We start from the raw sequence: 21,496 nt of genomic DNA on the forward strand, positions 1-21,496 counted from the left end.
TGGGGTAAATGACAGGGCACACAGTGTATAAAAGTTAGCATGACTTTTAAGCCTTCCTCACAGAAATCATTCCAAAGCATGAAACCTGTTATATTTTAAACAATGAGTAAAATAGGTCTGATTTTTTTATTTATTTATTTATTTATTTTTTTAGTGAATATGGTCTCAAGTATACAGTATGTTATTTATATTAACAGGTGAATAAAATGTCAATGAGGAATAAATAAATGGTACCTGTGGGAAATCCAATCAGCAATCAAATCAAATCAGAACAATAGGAAAATTATTTATTGAAAATCACTGAAAAGGATAAACTGTCAGAAGAAAACTGCTGTATGATAATTTAGCAACGTTCATTCTAATAATTCTCATTCTCTGTGAGTAGCTCTCAGCACTGATATTGGCATTTACCTAACATTTACCATTACATTTGGATGCATCCACGTTCCTTTCTTCTGTGCAACATCTAACTACACTATATTTCTTCTGTGGAGACCTTGGGATTTTTGTGCAATACTGAACATTACAAGGATGCCTGGACTAACCAATTTATTCAACACACACAAGCTACATTTTCTTGGCTCTTTCTTTTTGATGATAGTCTTAGTCATTTAAAACTGTCTAGAGAGAGCACTTCAGAGTCAAACATTTCTTTGATTTGTAGACATCATCTTGCTGAAAACTCTATCTATGGCCAAGTCTGAACCTCCTGGCAGAGGCAAGCAGGTTTTGGTCTATAACATCCTGGTATAATATCCTTCACAAGAATCTCTGAACCAACAGCCACAAAACCACCCCAAAGCATCAAAGATCCACCTCTGTATTTTACAGCGGGTATCAGATGTTTTTTTTGTATGCCATTTTCTTTTGCCTCCAAATATGCTAATGGAGTGCATGACCAAAAAGTCTAAATTAACCACAACACACAATGCCATTTATAATTCTAATGAAAGTTCAGATGCTACATTTTGTGAGATGCTCTCAGGAAGGGCTTCTTCTTGCAACACTTCTCACAAACTGGTGCCAAAAATTTGGAAGCAGAGTCTAGAATGTCTCTGCATGGTGTGGCATTACAATTTCCCTTCAATGGAACTAAGGGGCCTAAGACAATGCACCTGTGCACAATGCAAGGTCAATGAAGACATGGTTTGTCAAGGTTGGAGTGGAAGAACTCGAGTGGCCTGCACAGACCCCTGACCTCAACTGGAATGCCAACTAAGCCCCAGGCCTCATTGTCTGTCATCAGTGCCTGACCTCACAAATACCCACAGTCACACTCCAAAACCTAGTGGAAAGCCTTCCCAGAAGAATGGAGGTTACTGTAACAGCAAAGGGGTAGCTAAATCTGGAATGCACATATGGGTTCGATGGTCAGGTGTCCACAAACCTTTGGCCATATAGAGTATTTATACCTCAGGGAAACATGATATGGCTTAAAAGGTAACAGGAGAGTTTCAGAGAGCAAATGAAAAATAGGATTTTAAGAGGGACAGTATGTATGCATTTATTTAAAAAAAATTCTTAAGGGTGTCAATTTTGGAGCATATATTTTGGGAGAAAATATTGTTGTTTTTTTTTTTTAAAAAAAGCAGTGAGAATGAAATTTCTTCTTGTTAAAGCAAAGGTTACTAATTATTGAGTGCAATGTTTATTTAATACAATCATTTAATACTTATTTGTATGAAGGGTGCCAAATATTCTGAAGGGCACTGTTTGTATATTTGAACAGGACAGAAATACTCAAGAATTCTCCTGGAGTGAGACCATGTATACTGTAACTTGCTGACATCCAGATAACCAGTGGAAAAAAAAAAAACAAGCTGAGGATGTGAAAGTCTGTTTTCTCTCTGTGTGCACACACGGGCCACTGTGTGATCTGTATTTTTTGTATATTTAATTAGGACATGTTGCTTAAGAGGAAGCTGTTTCAGCAGGAGCACAATGAGCCATCCAAGTAAAGAACATGAGAAGGTAAAAATCAGTTAATGTGAAAGCAGGTTGGTCTAATCCAAGAAAAAGTCGGCATACAACTGTATGCCAACTGTATCTTAAACTTTCATTTTTTTAGTGAATCATGTCTTTACAATTACCTTCATGTACCATAACCGAAAATATTAGAGCAAATAAATAAAACCCGTCTCACCCACATCACTTTTTCCATATGAGGTTTGCAAAGCACATTGATATTATATGATCTGACTGGCTTAAAAAGACCCCTGAAAACCCACAACACAAAAAAGCCACGCAGATTTTGTTCCACTTGCTCTCTGTATGAACGTCTAGGACAAAAGCAGGTCTTTTATAACTGGCAGCACAGCCATTGAGAACACACAGCAGTCTGATTTAACCATCAGGGGTTTGATGAGCCAAGACCTCCACATATGGCTGTCAGCTATTTGAGAAAACAGCCGTATCACACCTATCAGCGTGAAAGGAAAAATTCCTGACTACACTGTGTCCTTCATAAGCAGAAACTGAACATAGCCATGGCTTACAGAATGCAGGTGTGTCTTTTCATATATTGATGACGATGATGATGATGATGATGATTTAACTGCCAAGAACACATGCCTTATGAACAGACATGCAAGTGGGCAGTGATTAAAAGAATGGTTCATGCAAAATGGTTCTACAGCAAATTGCCATAATGACAATGGCATTCTGAAAATGATTTTGTATTCAAGGCACCTTCTAGACTCCATGTATTTTTAGTGATAATAAGATTTAAACAGCAAAAGGCTTGAAGGACAGTTTGTCCTTCTGTGACTGAGGACTCATTATTATCAGATGAATTCTACTGACACTGGGACATTTATATTCCTTGAGGACAACAAATATAATATATAGTATTTTTGTTTTTACCTGTTGGGTACAGTATTTTATTAACTAATTTAGTTCTTTTTAGTTATTTAACATGTTGTTTGTTTGTCTAGAAAGCTTAATATTTGCACCGTAAAGGAGTTGCCGGAATTGCACGAAACTTGTTTTGTTGCAGCCCATGGGATCCCAGTCCTGATGGGATCTAATCTCAAACACATGGAAAAAAAAAAGAACACATTCTCTATTTAAAAAGATTATCTGTTAAATCCAAACAACGTATTCGGATTTGGTTACACCCATAATATACACTGAGAAAATGATGGACCTTCACAACAAGCTCTCTCTCATACACACGCCGGTTGCCAATGTTTAAAGTAGATGTGTGCACTGGGCCTGGGATTCGCCTATGATTCAACCTAAAAACAAAACAAAACAAACACCCCCACCCCCAACCAAAATTCTGAAGATCAAAAATATGAAACACAGGGCTAAAAGCTCCTCTGCGTTTAACGACTTTGGAATGCTGCATCTGATTTCTGGCCAAGTGAATCATCTGGGCCGTGGGAGTCTGAAGCACATAATCAACAAGTCACCAATAATTAGACACTGTGCAAAGACAGCCATAAATCCAGTGAGGCTGAGAGAGAAGGAGAAGCCCATCTCAAAGCTTGGAGACAGGCCCAAGCTTCTGTATGTGGACCTTCCAGAGGAGAGGAGGCGGCTACAGCTTATCTCCCTCCATACTCTCAGCTGTGCCAGGGCAGATGAGGCAGTGCTGCTGGCTTCTGGCCCAAATTTCACTTGTTAAACTTAAGGCAGGGTAAGTTGGCTTGCACAGAGAGGAAATGATGCCACTAGCCTCTAATTAGGACTTCTTTGGGTCAGCCACTAGGGCTTCATAATAACTCCATAAGCAAAATGGCTCCAAGAGGCAAAATATTTTAGTCTTGTTATTCGATTGCGAATATAGTCTTTAACGATTAAGACTGTTAATGTGTGCAGCTGGTGCAGGAGTAACAGACAGAAAAGGAGAAAGAAGCGCACTGAAGCAATGAACTGATGGACACCTTGTACTAGATGAACCGACAACCATATTGGCATTTTCACAGTTCAGGTCTTTAAAATGACTGATCCAGAAAACAGGGCCTAATGGATATATGACTTCTTTCTCAGCATCTGGCTAACTGACCAGCTCACTGACTCTCTCTGTTTGTAATTGTAATAACAGTCTGAGATTTCAGAGTAATCAGCTGCACTTCAACACAGCAACACATGAATGGCACGTAGCTCCTGCTGCAATGAGCTTAGAAGAGTGCCATTTTACCCCTTATAATAAATTATTTTACCTCTCACTCTGGTTAAATAAATTTTCATTTCAAAACACTAAAAATGTACCTAATTAACATGAAATGAAAGGCCAGTGTAATAAAATTTTAATGCAGCAACATGTATTTAAAGCCATTTCCCAGCTTGGTCGTTCTGCCTGGAGGCTTGGAACATTGTGTCCTCCACTCCAAATTTAATTATGTTTTTCAATACTTCAGCTCTCGAGTGGCCATGTCAGATCTATTGGGAGCTTCAGGGAATCTTCTGTCTGGCATAAGTACAGCTCACAAAGGCGTATGATATGATGCTGATCTGGCAACAAGCAAAGCTGTGCATAAGCAATTAATGCCACTGACCTTGAATGTCATTCATGACATGTTGGTTCAATATTATACATTAACACTGGCAAAATGGCCAGCAGTGTGCAAATCCGGTCCTCTGAAATCCAACACACATGCCTTAACACACAGGCCTAATCTGGGATTTAAATTACTGAAATCTGCAGTACTGGAGGTAACCGCTAAATTTTCACATCATAAACATTTCAGTGAAATATGCAAAGTTGTGGAACACATTTTTTTTAATACTTTGCCCAGCTCAAATCTATTTTGCATGAGCCTCAGACACTTTATCCACAAGCTACTGAGCGTCTGACATCTTTTGTACACTTTTCTGGCCACAAGCCTCAGGATCTTAAAGCTTATAATCTGACTGGCTCTCCATGTTTTGTGTATAGAGACTTTTGTGAGGGATTTTCAGTGGGGAAACAAACTCTGCAACACAACGGGCTTTTCAAAGCTAGCTATAGCAACTAGACGGAAAAGTTTTTTAAAAGTTAATAACTTTCTTTATTAACTTTGGTTTGAAGCACTGGGTGATAAGTAAATAAGATAATCTTGCATGCTTGCCAACAAAAAAAGGTCTCGGGTTGATCATTTGTCATGTTGGTGAAATTGCCTCTTTTGCTAAAGGAGGTGGTTACTGGCTATGTACATTGATGAGCCCTACCAGATGCTCTAGCAAATACTAGTAGCATGAGTTTGTGCTGACTGAAAAAAAAAAGACTATGAGTGAATGGTGAATTATCAATATTCCTCCTGCAGTGCTGGCTGCAAACTGCCAGAGTTCAAATCTTGGAAATCCACTGTGTGTATTAAATTTAAACATGGTGCAAAGTATTCCCTACAGACCACAGTGTCACAGTTTCAAAACTTACAATAAAGGAGAGCCTGAGGATGAGATCCTGAGGGAGGCATACAGCAGAGTGTGCAACGACTGTACAAGTGCTGTAGCTACTGATGGATATGACGGATCCATATGATGGATGTCAAAACCAAGATGATCTGCTGAAGCTGCTCAGGTGGAGACATCAGTAATCTTATTCTGTCAAGTCCACAGAAGACGGAGCCACATGTTGAAAGCATTTGGGGGGAGTTATGGGTAAAAGCTGCTTTTATGATTAAGGCTGCCCACAGTGAAAGAAAATGTGCATTAGAAATAGCCAGACTGTCTGTAGTGCAGATAACGTGCGCTTTAAAGTATATTTTCATCATCTGTGAAAGAGCAGGCTTTTCTTCGCCTTGCCATCTCGAGCATTTGTGTGAAGCAGCAAGGACACCCGAATACTTTCCTGTAGACTTTGCTGTAAGGCACTAGTGATGACAGAATCCTTAATTTAAAATTGAGTCTAAAACTAGTCTAAAAACGTGGTGTGCATTTGCCTTCCATCCACACAAAACTAACTTCAAGCTGGCAATGTATGCAAATAAAGCTTTCCAGTTTGTATATTTACTCATAAATAGTGATAAGGACATATTCTGAGCTCTGCTGATAGCACTACTAATGTCAAATACTGACTAACAGGAGTTGCTGTGGCTCAACTCTAGAAGTCAAACAGCACCTTTGCCTCTTTCAGAGAGATTAGAGTGTTGACGAAGCTCAAAAGCACCCAAATAAGATAGCGCAGGCATTAAACCCCTGCCACTGCACAGTAAATACCCTCAAGCAGCCTGATGGCTTCACTTTGTTATTTGCAGTGCTGCAAGGCTGATGAGCTTTATTAGCATTGCAATCCATTCAAAAACTCCAAAAGCAAGGCAAAATCTGGGAAAGGAGAGATTTAGACATAAAATTTTTGGATGACTTTGTCCTGCTACAAATGTTTTACAAAATAAAGGATCTTGCGACTGTATATACATTTAACTGAACACGCATAAGAATAAAACACCAGGGGTCAAGCACTCTGCTTCTTCTTCTCCTGTTATTCAGCTCTTGGTATATTAGCCAGGATTGAGATGGAAAATTATTACAACTAGAAATGTATTTCATAAAGTTTGCGTTAAATGCAAAGTTGATCAGGCCGAGAGAAACAGTGCGTAGGTGTATTTTGACTTAGATCTTATCCGGTTTGTGTTTTTTGGGGTGTTTCTATCCATTTCTACCTACATGTTTCTTCCTGTCCTCAACTGCAATTGTGTGCACAAAGTTAATAAAGCAGGTATTAAATTGCTATAAACCTGTTTCCATCATTTGAAGACAAAATACAACCATTTAGAAATGGGAACGTTGCTCAGTATTATGTCTTCTATTACTACAGTAATAGATATTTGCCACAAGTAAACAACTCCAATGCCAAAAGCATTCAAAGAGAGCCTGTTCATTCACATACACCTTATCAACAGAATGCATTTATGTAATTCATATGTTTAGTTCATTGTTATTTGATGTGCAATTGCGCATACATGCCGCATGTTTCGATTTAACTTTTCCAGCAGTCTCCTTGAGGTCCAAGGATATAAATAAGCTAAATCGCATGAGCAAGAGATGTACTGAATATCAGCATGGCTGTGATTCGGCCATAGGCTGATATTAAGTACAACAGCACGATTGCGAGTGTGATATTGCTTTTATACAACAGTTTTATAAAGAAGTAATTAATATTTAGTAACTGACATTTCAGACACAATATGGCCAAAAATTTTGTTTATTTTTTCCCCCCATTAATGAAAACAGTTCCCAAAGGAAAGAAGCCATAGCTGGGCACAGTGTTGCGTGTTGCCATGCCAACACACAGACTGACTGACAGCCTGTACTAAGTGAGCACCTCTTGTTAAATTAGTCAAATCATCAAATTAGGGGACTGGAACTAACTGTTGTACAATAAACAATTAACACATTCAAAAATCATGATTAAATATTTTCATCACCTTCTTTGCATGTGACGTAGTTTATTCAATTATCACTTTCAAGATAGTCACTAACTGTATGTCTAATTTAGCAGGTTGCACATGCAAATCAGTGCTTGTGTATATTGTACACTACACAGTATACATACAGTACAGAGGAAAGATGTGAGAACACAGGTTTCCATCTTATATGTGCATGGAAACATGGTGACACATGTGGGATCACCCAAACTGCTCTAGAAGCCAGAGAGTGATTAAACTAGATTTTGTGGAGCAGTACGATGCTTCTCCAGCCCACTTTCAGAGCTCTGATTAGCAAACACAGAGCATCGCATCCAATCTACCTCAAGCATGCCATCACATCATATCAATCAAGCCAGTACTGACATCAATCACATCATAAATATGACATTCCATGCAGAGAAGGTTCACGAGAATCTCTGAGAAATATGAGAAATGTTATATAAGCCAGCTAGTTATGTTCCAGCTCCTTCATGGCTGGAAACAAACAGTGATTCAACCAAAATGCAACCAAAGAAATGGGAACATTCTTGCATGTACATGTCACTTGGGCTCCTTCTTCTTCTGAAAGTATTTAGGAGCATGTTGTGCAGGTGAAACTGAATCTAAGGTAAAGGGAAGTGTTTTCTTTCCATAGAAGAGGAGTTGTGTGCAATAGGCAGAGAGGTTATATTCCTCACTGATCACTGAACTGTAGTGCATGCTGGGAGACCAATGAATACACATCTCTAGTTCCCAAACTCTGTAGGAGGAACATGAGGGATATCAAATGTCAGACACGACCCAAACAAAGCCACAACGGACAGAAAGAGAGACTATCTGATATCAAAACAACAAAAGTTCATCAGTATATTTCTGCTCTACACATGACAGAGTGGTGTTAAAACACAATGAATTAACAGTTAATCACAGAATCAGCAATGTAAATGCTGAAGAGTCAAGGTTTATTCAAAGTGCAGCACGTCTCTCTGTTTCCCAGAGGTTTGATAGATTATAGTCATTATGCACAAACTACAAGTCTGGAACAATTGCTGAACGAGTACTCAGTGACTGATGCCTGCGTTTAGTCTCTGCTGTGTAAATTCCACCCTCTGTGTTAGAGCTTTAAAGTAAAAAAATGCCAGACGTGACGGGTCTGTGCTGACAGTAGTGTGTTAAACTAAGCTACATTTCCTTCACACATGCTTCATCACACAGACAGAATGAGAGGCCACTCGAGAGCACCTGGACTGACTAGCCTGCAGCACTCGAGCCTTGAGCTCTATTGTGTGAGTAACAGTAGCACTGCTTGGGCAGCACGTTGTCTTAGCATGTCTTTTGTGTTTGTCCACTTGGGCAGAAGCCTGTGAGAGTCTTGTCAAAACCCAGAGAGAAGCCGAGTGCACCAAGTTAAAACATAACACACCACAGTGGTCAATGCAGCAGGAGTTTAACCATCCGGACTTGGCAAATCAAGCACAGGAGCTGCAGTGGATATAAATACTGTACAGAAACAAATATGCATGGGAATCATGAGCACCATCGGTCTAGCGGGTACGTAAGTACATATTGTCCCTATTGGTTTCAAGGAGTCGAGGAGTTTTAGCTTCTCCAGCACAGCTGCAGAAGAGGGGAAAAAAGGTGATGGTAAACATTAAGCCTGAACACACAATGGCTGCCAAATGCAGCAGTGACTCTGTAAAATAAACCTGTGCTCAAACACTGAAAATCCACAGCACACCACCTATCAGTTCACAGAAGTCTGATAAGGAGCCTGCACGTGGTTCAGGCTAGGAGTCTAAAGAGTATCAGGCACAGAGGCCTGGCATGACCGTATCTGTAATTACTCTGTCCAGATGAGCCTAGCCCAGTGAACAACACAGCAGGCCTAGAGTGCTAATGATTCCACAGAAGCCCAGTCTTTCAGTCTCCACTAGGCACTAATCGCTGAATTAACCCACATTTTCCATCTCAGGGAGACAGGGCACTTTTCTGAGGCTTTTGGTTCAGTATGTCTTTGAACAGAAATCATCATGAACCTTGTACCAGGAATGTGTCCTTTCTTTTATTTTTATTTTATTTTTTTCTTTTACTTCCTTCACACACTTGCGTTTTGCTCAGTCATGCTGCTCTAGTTCTCTTACTGGAACCCAGCTGTCTCCACCCCACCCCCCCACCCCTTCTGACTGTGTGGCTTCCTCTAGCTTACCTACTTCCTTTAACACAGCTCAAATCTGAACACGAGGAGCAGGTTTTGCTGCCTTACAGAGTAGATCTACACAATCACTCCCAGATCTGATTTCACAAACACCACAACAACAGCACAATAAACACCAGCATGTGTTTACATGACCTGCAGGACAACCCGAAGGTCAGCATGACTCTCAGAGGCCCTTCTGACTGTGATGCCCCTCGTGAAGACTAGCACAGAATAAAATCTTATGAATGTGGAAGAACAGGCTTGGACTCTACAGCGTATAGGAGACACACCTGTTTGTCCCGATCCTTGTCCTTGGCCTTTCCGCTGCTGCCAGACCCCCTGGAGGAAGTGACATCCCGGGGGATGACAGAGATCTGATGCAGTGGCATGTTCATCCCAGCAGGCCAGTGTAGCTCTCACAAACACAGAAACCAGCCCACCACCAGCAGCATGATGGAGAGAACCATTAATCACGACCTGAGAGATGGGGGATGAGGAGAGAGAGAGAGAGAGAGAGAGAGAGAGAGAAATGTAAATTGTTAAAGAGCACACAAACAATAAGGCAAAAATAACTAATAAAGCTTCAAACAGCTAACCTCAAAAAGCTTTCACTGCTAATAATAGCACTATTCAGCGTGTAAAAATCTAACAACTGAAATTTTCTTTGTACGTCATCAGTGCAATGATTCATCTTCCCATTACGCGTTTAATTGGATCAAAAATATTTCCACAAAGAGTTGCGTCTGCTTTATGTAAAATGTGCAATCTTTATAAAAGGTGTATGCGACAACTGTAAATCAGCCAAAACAGTGACAATTATAATGTGTCATCATGGCAGAGTCGTAAAAACCTCCAATGCACTGATATGCGCCCACACACCCTCTTGCTTTGACAAATAATGAGATGTTTATTTAAAGGATAAGTATGTGCTCATACTCTGCTGGGAAGTCAGAAATGTCCGATTATTAATAGCTTGCATTTCACAGTTCTACTCTTTTGGTTTTGTGACCATCTGTTGCTGCCCTGACAGCAATTAAATGTTGCTTCACTTCAGTGACTGTGCTAACCTCACCACATGGGCAAACTGCCACAACACTTGACCCGTCAGACAAGAGCATACAGCACGGCATGACCATGCAGTACTAGTCACATTTATTGGGGACAAAATATAACTAATGAACAGTGAAATCATAAAAAAAAAAAAGCACCCTTCACCCTGATTGTAGATGAAAATAACCTCATCAAGTGAACTTTCACCCTCAGTGCTCCGGAATTACAGAGCGTGGCAAAGTGCAAACCAGCCTAATGGCCCAAAACCCAGCTAACAGAAAAATACATCAAAATATATCTTGATAAAAATAAATCCTTCTGAGGACACCATTATATCTGAATATGCAATTCAGGCAGGTTGCATCCAGAAAATAATGGACAAACAAGATGAAGTAATTCTGTTCCATCTGTCCTGCCAAAAGGAGGGTGATTCACTCAATCGGACTTTAGCGGAACATCTGGTAAGTGTATACAGACAGGGCTCTCATGACAGGTCCGGCATCATATCAGACACACATCTCCATCAGTGATCAATAAGACACACCGATTCCTCCACAGCAAACCGGCATCTGGCATGAGATCAAAATGCTGGGAAACGTTTATGAGATAAGGCTCACCAAATGAATATTATAAAAATTGACATCTGCTAAAATCTAAAGAAGTGCTTGGTCCTTGGTTTAAAAACCCTGCCCTTATCCATAGCAACTCACAGATGTGTGTATCAGGACATAAACAGCCAAAGGAAGAATGTGTGGAGCAACAGAACACCCACCACAGCCTTACTAGAGGTTAATAAGAATGTCATTATACTTTCAAAAACTACAGAAACGCAAGAAGAACATGCAAGGCAGAGTACTGCAAAGTAATTATACTGCCTGTCTGACCACTGAGCTGCCACGCTGTCGTACACTCTTGCCTTAAAATGTCTCCAAATGGCTCCCCGTTTTCTGATAAAGCTGTGGGGACTGAGCACGTGAGTAACTGCTTACAAAACGCCATTCTGATAATACAATCTCAAGCCTAACAAAATATGCTTTTACTATAAACCACTCCACCATAGTGCAGAGATGTATTGTGTAACCAAACCCTACCTAGCCATCCATCACAATACAATCATCATGCATTCATGCTACAGTGAAACCTCATATTTTCCAACATCATATTTTCATATTTTTATTTTACAGTCCAACTTCATACTTTCTTTCGTTGTGGTTTTCTGTTTTACTGGAAGAAGTCATTTATTTTGATCGTAATTCCTGATATACCTAGTCACTGTTCTTTAGCTCCTCCTTTAACTCCACCACTGCAGAGTGCCACAGGTCATAGAGGAAGAAACAGGAGTGCCTCTGATGAGCTCAACTCTCTTATCAAACCAGCAAAGTTACAGCAGCAGTGCTGCACCCACAATTTACAGCTCTCAACCCTCGATACCAACTTCAAAATGAACCCATGCACCGTACAGAGTGGTGCTATCAGTGTGTGCACAAAGCATGGTGGGTCGCTAGCTGTCGCTTCAGTGTGAAAGTCAGCAATGTATTTTTTGTACTCATGAGTGCTGAGAGTTGAAGAGAGAGAGAGAGAGAGAGAGAGAGAGAGAGAGAGAAACATGCCAAAATGAGCAACATGAGAAGCATTGTAGCACACTGCACCGCCAACCAGCAGTTTGGGAATTTTAAACACTTGCTCTAAGACCTAGGTTTGTTGACATCCTTAGATTAACTGAGAACAGGAAGGAAGTAAATGAATGCAGCTTGGCACAACATCAGAGACTGGCTATAAACTTAATCATCATTTTATCTTGAAAGTTTAGTTGAGAACTTCATTTCCAGGTATCTATAAAGCAACGCTGAATAAATTACTTTGCTTCTTGAGACGCCAGTGAATTACCGAGCTACTGCTCATCGACAAAGGCCCGAGGTCAATAATGCAATTTCTCTGTCGTCCACAGATCTTTCAGCTTGCCTTCCGAGAGAATAACATTCACTCTGTCATACTGTCATGCAGTGAAATGGCGTGCAAGAAAGCTATGCTTACACTGCAAGCGTCTTTAGATTTAGACATTTCTTCTTTAAATTTAGATTTTTTTTTTTTTTATTTTTAAAAACAGGCAGGAAATGAAACCTTAGAATTTACAGCAATCTGCATGACTTATTCTTTGATCCTTAAGTCCCAAATAAATTCTAATAGAACAGATTTGGGTCTGCTAGTTGAATATATAATAATTTTATTGATATATTGACATACCATTTAGTTTGACAGTTATCTTCATTAGATGCCTTAACATGATACTGTTAATTGAAGCTGAACTGCTGCGTTTCTTACTGATTAGACATATACATATGCACATGTGCACACATTCACACGCGTGCATATTCCGAGGGCAGGCACGTACTGTATTATTCATATAGTGCACTCTTTTACGGATAGCATCCACAGAGTGGATTGTGGGTTTGGCCCTGAAATCCACGATTTGCATATAGAATGTCAGATTTACATTTACAGATTTACAGGCTGACATTTAAGATTCAATCATTTCAATCCAAGGTGTTGGAGTAGAGAGCCCAAACAACAAAAAGTCAATTGCAGTTCAATTACAGGCTGCACTGCACTGTTTATTATGGCTTTGATTCAATTTTTATTCAGAGAAGAAGGAGGTGAGAATGAAAATAAAACACCATCATTATGTTCTTGAAAGCACTATTAGTCAAGCCGGACAGATTTGCATATGTACATGTGATGTTCACACACAATGCTGTTTATATATTATGCTATCAAATGAGTTCAGCAGTATTACACAGTATGAATTATTTCTAGCCTAAACTGCCGTAACACCATATTACACAACAGTGCCACAAATCCGTAAGGCAGAATAAGCCAACAACACTGATAAATCTTACCACATTACGATCCACAAGGATCTTACTGTTATGCCTAAAAACACATCCGAGAATTGTTTCTCTGAAGTGTCAATTTTTTAATATTTCAGTCCCTGCCCTTGTGAATTTGTGCACTTCAACCACTGTTGTGTTTTTCTGTGATCACTGTGAATTCATTTCAATTTGCTAAATATCTGCAGCCAGAACCAGGCACATCCATGATGTTTGAGTATCAGTTCTGTAATATACTTGTGAAAATGTATTTTTTCAACATGGATATTATGCAATAACAGTTCATTAGAGAAGTGAAAAATGCACAGCCTTCTTAAATTGATTTGGACAATCTGTACAAGAATAAAATGCACCAATAGTCAGGTAGTGTTGTCTTTCAAGTGTGTCAGCATAATTCTTTTCAACAAAAAATAACACATACTGAAATAGGCTGAAAAAGAATTGTTTGTAAGGAAAGGGAGGATAATTTACAAAGATAAACAGAGCTAATGAAACATTTGTTAATCAGGTCCTGAATACAGAGAACACAGCACACCACTTCAAGCACATGATTGAAGCTGTGCTTTGCCCAAGGGAGGATCCAGTGTTCTTCTAACATCTCTCTTCCACAGGCTCGAACAAGCAAGCACCCCAACACACTCAACCTCTATCAATCACCTCAGGACACATCTACAAAGCAAAGCAAATTTCATAGACATCTGTACCCCATGGTAAGTCAGGAATGCTGAATCTGTGTGTTCATCAACATCATACTACTCACAGTCTAGGGGAAGAAAAAAAAAAAAGAAGAAGAAAAAAAAAAAAACCCACCACAGTGGCTGATGACACGTTTTCCTAGAAGAGCAGGATTAAAAGTCTTGTATTCTAACAGAGGAAAATTACAACCACAACCACAAGATGCCTCCATCATCATTCAATTCTAGTCCTTCTTGTTACTAATTTGTATGCCAGAACTACCCTTAAAATATACCTCAAACTTTTGAGGAAAAACCACTGAAAACACTACTGAAGAAAAACTATTGCAGATATTTGACCTTGCTGTGACCTTGACCCTGTGTGGCTCAATTCCAAAATCTGTTTGTTACAATGATAATTCCATACAAATCCTACAAACATTCAACCACTTGCTCTTGAGATATCATGCTAACGAGAATCTCGGACAGATGGATGGTCGGACAGTTGCACGATCGGACTGACAAACAGATATTATACTGAAAAAGAAAGGCATTCTGCATTTCTTAAAAGAAAAATGCGTTCAAATTAAACTCCATTGCTGCTTGGACACGGCATTAAAATATCTCGGAGTGATCAATCAGTCAGTAGTATACATGACTGCGCTGTGCTGTTGGGGAAAGGGAGACTCTGGACATTCAGCAGGAAGTGCTGAATTCAGTATTACTGATTTATCATTGTGCACTGAAGCAAATGGCAGCAGCAGCCAACTCCACGACCTTAAATAAAAGTGCCTGGTTGCTATGCTACCAGTAAAATGATGAACGGCGTTTGCAGCAGTCAGTCATGAAGCTCTTTGGCGTCTTTAACAGGAAAAACATTTCTGCCTGTCTGTAAATGTGAACATGGGTTTCCTCTGAATTATTCAGTTTCTTCTTACCTCCCACCTGCGTGTATATGTGTGTGTGTGTGTGTGTCCATGCGCATGGTGCCCTGCGATGGACTGGCAGCCCATGCAGGTTGTATTACTAACTCATGGGCAGTGTTTGCTGGATAGATTTCATTTATTGCTCTTTTAATGCCATGTCAGCATCAATGGCTGTTTTCATGGCAAGATCAAGCCAGGTAATACATTTGATAAGAATTCTAAGATTTTTCCTGGTGAGACATTTTGGAAGATTTCTAGATACGTCTTTTCTGAGAAGAATCATTGTTCGTTGGATAGAAATGTGATTAAACAGATCATACAGTCACAAAATGCATCATTATAGCACTAAGAGCATTATAGTAATTGATTATTGTAACACCACTGCACGAACGCAAACAAGGGCTTATGTCAGTGTTGTCAAGGACCTTTCCGGTAATGCATCACTCCACTCTACACATGTGTATTAGACTGCTGGTTGCCTGAAAGCACAAACAAATAGTCTTTCATATGAGATTTTTTTCTAGGAAAAGTTATCACTGGACTACAGTAATGGCATTTCCAGGAATTCATAAAACTATACTCTGAATAATTCTTGAGAAGTAATTCTTTTATCTGCTCTCATATCATATCACATCATATCATATCATATCATATCATATCAGAGTTTGTCAGACTCACTGTTTGTAGGATCTTATAAGCATCCAGCTGGAGGTAAATTGGAAGACAAAGGAATTGGAAGAGGAAAGAAAAAAAAAACAAGCAGCTCACATTTTGCTACTTTGCTATGAACTCTACTCTTTAACTGTATGTTGTTGCTGTTCCTCTTTCGGCTGCTACCATTAGGGGTCGCCACAGCGGATCATTGGGCCGCATATTTGATTTGGCACAGTTTTTACCCCGAATGCCCTTCCTGACGCAACCCTCCTCAGCTTTATCTGGGCTTGGGACTGGCACTGAAAGCGCACTATTGCACACAACCTCAGTGGCTGGGGTTGGCTCCGTGGCTAGGAATCGAACCTGGGCTGCAGCGGTGAGAGCACCGAGGCCTAACCACTAGTCCTCCATGGACCCACTCTTTAACTGTATACAAAATAAAATTAATACAGTACTGAAGTTTTACGTGAGTTAAGAACTTAGCTGTGGACACCACCACAGACAGAAGGAGAAGACAGGCAGAGCAGGTAGAGCTAACCTGCAGTCATATATCATTCATGGACATAGTTGTGTCTCAGTGCGAGGAAGCATTGCTGAGAGAAAGCTGGATTGTTATGGGTGGAAAAAATAAGCTCTGTGTCAGGAAGGAAAAGCGAGTATCCAGCTGAGCCCTGAGCCCAATCCCTGACACCAAAAGCTGCAGAAAGTGTCAAACAGAAAGCCAAGTTAATATAAGGCACCCAAAGAGACAGAGCACTGTTTTAATGACATTTACATAGACTTCACTCCAGATATATATAACAACCAATTGACATTTCTGACGTTTCAGAGGTGGATTGTTTTAGGTCAGATTACGTGCATAGTAAAAAGATCCAAAATAATTTTCCATTTCTACTGTGCCACATTGTGACTAACTGGAGATTCTTGAGTCTCAGTTATCGATTATGCTGTCTAGTTCTTAATAAAGCAGGCAGTTTGAAACTTGCCCTTCTGTTCAGTACAAACTAAGATAAGAACATTAACACCAAAGACAAGTACTTACCAATCATTTTTGAACATTTCCATCCAATATATGTAGCAAAGGAAAAATAGAGAATGATAAATGCATGGCCTCTCCATCTACAGAGGAAAAGCATCTTTTTTTCCTTCACATAATTGGAAAACTATTAAACACACCAAAACATTTACTCCCATTCCAGACAGTTACTCCCATTCCAGACATTTACTCCCATTCCAGACTATAGATCAAGTCTCACTTAAGAACATTGCTGTAATGAATGAAAGGCAGTAAGAGCCAGTTAGCACTGGCTTCGTTCCCTACTTGTTTTTAATTCATGGCATGCTAAATTATATGAATATAAAAATGCTAATGGGGTTGAGGGATGACATCACCCCAGATAAGACACAATCAATACCTATTAGTTGTATAGTGCTGTGTTGAGTCTAGTGAACATAGTACATAAAAGTGTACCTACTATAAATCATTATTGTTTCTATTTTGAGCAAAGCTAGAAAAGATAGTAAGCCAGTACAAAAAAAGGTTCTATGAAATCAACCATTATTAAAGCACCTTGTGGGCAGAAAAAAGCAAGTCATGTACACAATGTCAAGCAAAGCATGATTTAAGCATATAACAGTCAAATCCTAGTATGGCATTAAAAAAAAAAAAATCATCCCGGTTAACCTAACTTCTGGCAAACTCTCTGCCTCACAGTGAATCCATCAGCACCACAGTCAGGAAATGTTGGGGAAGGGACACAGAAGACTGTGAATGCCAGCAGTGGATGTTGGCCCAAAGCCCCAACGTAAACCATAACCTGAGAGCTTTTGAGGAGAATTATCAATCAGGACAAAGGATCAATTCCCCCATGGTTTCTCCCTAGACCATCTGACCTTTCACAGAGTCTCTATCTAGTTCCTTTTACAATACACAGAGGTTTAATGCTGAGACTCAACTGACCGTCATTTTCAAAGAAAACAGAAAAGTTTCTAAAATACAAGAAATAGTAGTGACAGAATTTTGTAGTGCTTTCCCAAAAACACTGTGATGTGGAACAGCAATCCCACATTATGTCATTGTTTCCACTGTAAAATGAGCCATGCTACTTGCTATGTACTCACAGAATTTAGTCACTCCTCTTGCCAGTAACTGTGCATACCAGACAGACTAATAGCGTAGATCACTGGTTGTCCAACATAGTCATCACAGAACTCTCAGGATTGAATCTCTGACTAGAATGGCTTAGCCATCTTCTGTTTTCTGTAGTAATGTACTGTGATAAAAAATGTGGTATTAGAGGTTTTTATCTCATATTCATCTTTACAACATCATTCAGCAAGATACACAAATTCACTGTTAATGTACAGTTCCATCAAAGACAAGATGATGCATCAGTACACATCAGTACATAATGTACCAAATATATACACTATATGGCCAAAAGTTTGTGGCCACCTGACCATCACACCCATACGTGGGCCTTCACAAACTGCTGCCACAAAGCTGAAAGCACACAATTGTATAGTATGTCTTTGTATTGTGTAGCATTACAATTTTGCTTAACTGAAACTTGTGTGTGGGGGGGGTACAGCTGCTTAGTGATTAGCGCGCTTGCCTCGCACTTCTGGGGTTGGGACCTCAAATCCCGCCTCCGCCCTGTGTGCGCGGAGCTCGCATGTTCACCCCGTGCTTCGGGGGTTTCCTCCGTGTACTCCAGTTTCCTCCCTAGTCCAAAGACATGCGCTGTAGGCTGACTGGCATTTCCAAATTGTCCATAGTTTGTGAACGTGTGTGCGATTATGCCCTGTGATGGGCAGGCCCCCCATCCAGGATGTCCCCCACCTTGTGCCCCAAGTCCCCTGGGATAGGCTCCAAGCTCCCCCGTGACCCTGAGTAGGATAAGCAGTACAGAAAATGGATGGATGGATGGAACTAAGGGGCCCAAACATGTTCCAGCATGACAATGCCCCTGTGCACAAAGCGAGCTTCATGAAGACATGGTTTACCAAGATTGGAATGGAAGAACTCAAATGGCCTGCACAGAGAAGTGTCCTCAGCCCCACTGAACACTTTTGGGATGACCTGGAACACTGACTGCACCCCAGGGCTCCTCGCCCGACATCAGTGCTTGAGTGGAGTCTGTTATAGTAGCAAAAGGGGACTAACTCTGGAATGGGATGTTCAACAAGCACATATGGGTGTTATGGGTCAGGTGTCCAAATACCTCTGGCCACATAGTGTACAAAGGTGATTCAAATGAAAACCTCAAAAGTGTGACAAACTAGACACTTGCACTGATGGAAATGGAGATTTTGTGGACAAATTTGTGATACCTTTGTGCAAAAAACAATGCAAAATTTAAAAATTAAGATTTTCATTTGACTCACCTTCATATAAGGTTTTCAATGACAGGTCACAAGGTAGGAACTAAGGCTGGGCAATATGACAATACAGTATTTATGTAGTGATAAATTCATGCCTAGTGGCAATTAAGAAGAGCCAATTCATGCAGAGACATCTCCTGATGTGGGGGACGAAGCCAGTGAACATGGAGAAAACTAACGTGAACACAAGAAGCACACATAACAATAAAAGGGGCTCAGGATCAAACCCTGAGACAATAACAGTACTCATGGAAACTGTGGAATATCCATTTCATTTTTTTGTGGATTGGAGCTCAGCAGCACTGTAGGTCAGAATTGAGCTTGCCAGTCATGGTCATCTAGTAGAGTAGTTTAGCAGTTAGCTGTAAATTAGCACTTCAGCTGCCTCCAAGTCTATTTCATCTGTTTCAAGAGGTCCTTAAACAGTGGTCAGAAAAGTCCTAGAAAAACACTACTACTTTTTAAACAATACTTTTTTCCCCATTCCTGTTCCTCAGACATCTGCACTGCGTCTAGTTATATTGATAAGGAATATAAGTACTGCTGTCTGCAGCCCACCCTAATTAACCTGAGCCATGTTCCTCAGGTTCACATAGCAAATATCTTTACAGCAGTTCTACCCAGGAAACTCCTAATATGGCCACTGCTAACTACTCAACATGCAGGCCCTTTCTGATGGTTTGAATTTCTCTTCTAAATTTCTAGAACTTCTAAATTGCTCAAATAACCATATAAGAATTGCGGATGCAGCCTAAGAGCCAAGAGCTTTAAACATAACCTTGAGGCTTGTAATCTACAATCACCAAGCACTTTACTAGAAACACTATACTAACACTGGGTAGAGCCTCCCTTTGCTCTCAAAACAGCCTCAATTCTTTGTGGCATTGATTCCACAAGATGTTGGAAACATTCCTTTGAGATTCTAGCCCATGTTGACATAACTGCATCATGCAATTCCTGTAGGTTTTTCAGGTGCACTTTCATGCTTTGAATCTCCCGTTCTACCACATTCCAAAGGTGCTCTATTGGATTCAGATCCAGTGACTGGGAAGGCCACACTGAACATGAAATCAGTTTGAGATGACTTTTGCTTTGTGACATGGTGCATTCTCGTGCTCGAAGTAGCCATTAGAAGATGGGTAAATTGTAGCTATGAAGAGATGCACATGGTCAGCAACAATAATCACATATGCTGTGGCTTTCAAGCAATGATTGACTGGTATTAACGGGCCCAAAGAGTGCCAAGAAAACATTCCCCACACCATTACACCACCTCCACCAGCCTGCACTGTTGATTAAAGGCAGATTGGGTCCATGGATTTACACTGTTGGTACCAAATTCTAACCTTACCATATGTGTGCCTCAGCAGAAATGGAGATTCATCAGATCAGGCTACGTTTTTCTAGTCTTCAACTGTCCAATTTTGGTGAGTCTGTGCCCACTGTAGCCTCAGCTTTCTGTTCTTAGCTGAAAGAAGTGGAACCCAACATGGTCTTCTGCTGTTGTAGCCAATTTGCCTCAAGGTTTGACGTTTTGTCTATTCTGAGATGCTTTTCTGCTCACCACAATTGTACAGGGTGGTTATCTGAGTTACTGTAGCCTTTCTGTGAGCTCGAATCTGTCTGGCCATTGTCCGTTGACCGCTCTCATCAACAAGGAATTTCCATCTGCAGAACTGCTGCTCAATGGAAGCTTTTTTTTAATTGCACCCTTCTGGGTAAACTCTATAGACTGCTGTGCATGAAAATCCCAGGAGATCAGCAGTTATAGAAATACTCAGAGCAGCCCGTCTGGCACCAATAATCATGCCACAGTCAAAAGCACGGAGATCACATTTTTTCACCATTCTGATGTGAACATTATCTGAAGCTGCTGGCCCATATCCACATGATTTTATGCACTGCACTGCTTTTACGTGATTGGCTGATTAGATAACTGCATGAATAAGTAGGTGTTCAAGTGATCCTAATAAAGTGCTCACTGAGTGTATTTCTAAGGGCAGGGTCCTACACAGATTTGCATCTTCCTCATTGTAACACACTTAATGGTGAACAAAGGTTAGTGTTGCTCATTGAAAGGGATGGAGGATTTGTGGAAAGACTACAGTCCCTATTCAAGAGTTTTCAAGTCCCTATTCATGTACATGCATCCTAGTTTTATAATGATGGCATAGCACATCATCTTCTCTCTCACTTTGTTCTGCCAGGAGATTCCATATCTGACTTCTAAAGCTTTTCAGCTCTCAGCCACACCCTGAAATCTACTGCATAACCACCAAGATTGTGCTAGTAACTGAAAGAAAATGTCCAGTTTCATGTGGAGAAAACTGGTTCCCTGAAGCACAAAGATAAGGTGATCCCATCAAATATACCTGTTAAAAAACAGATT

The 21,496-nt window shown here is 40.3% G+C and overlaps 1 protein-coding gene across 3 annotated transcripts in view; it reads right to left on the reverse strand.

The window, feature by feature from the left end:
* The window catches only part of marchf8 (membrane-associated ring finger (C3HC4) 8), a 70,222-nt gene that overhangs the window by 44,057 nt on the left and 4,669 nt on the right, over window positions 1-21,496 (reverse strand). For all 3 annotated transcript variants that reach the window (XM_026933547.3, XM_026933513.3, XM_026933521.3), the window contains exon 2: window positions 9,822-10,008. In XM_026933547.3, coding sequence (XP_026789348.1) covers window positions 9,822-9,926 — 105 coding nt within the window. In that variant the 5' untranslated portion in view covers window positions 9,927-10,008. The remainder of the gene's footprint in view (window positions 1-9,821; window positions 10,009-21,496) is intronic.

Source organism: Pangasianodon hypophthalmus, chromosome 3 (assembly GCF_027358585.1).
Source record: "Pangasianodon hypophthalmus isolate fPanHyp1 chromosome 3, fPanHyp1.pri, whole genome shotgun sequence".
NCBI lineage: Eukaryota > Metazoa > Chordata > Actinopteri > Siluriformes > Pangasiidae > Pangasianodon > Pangasianodon hypophthalmus.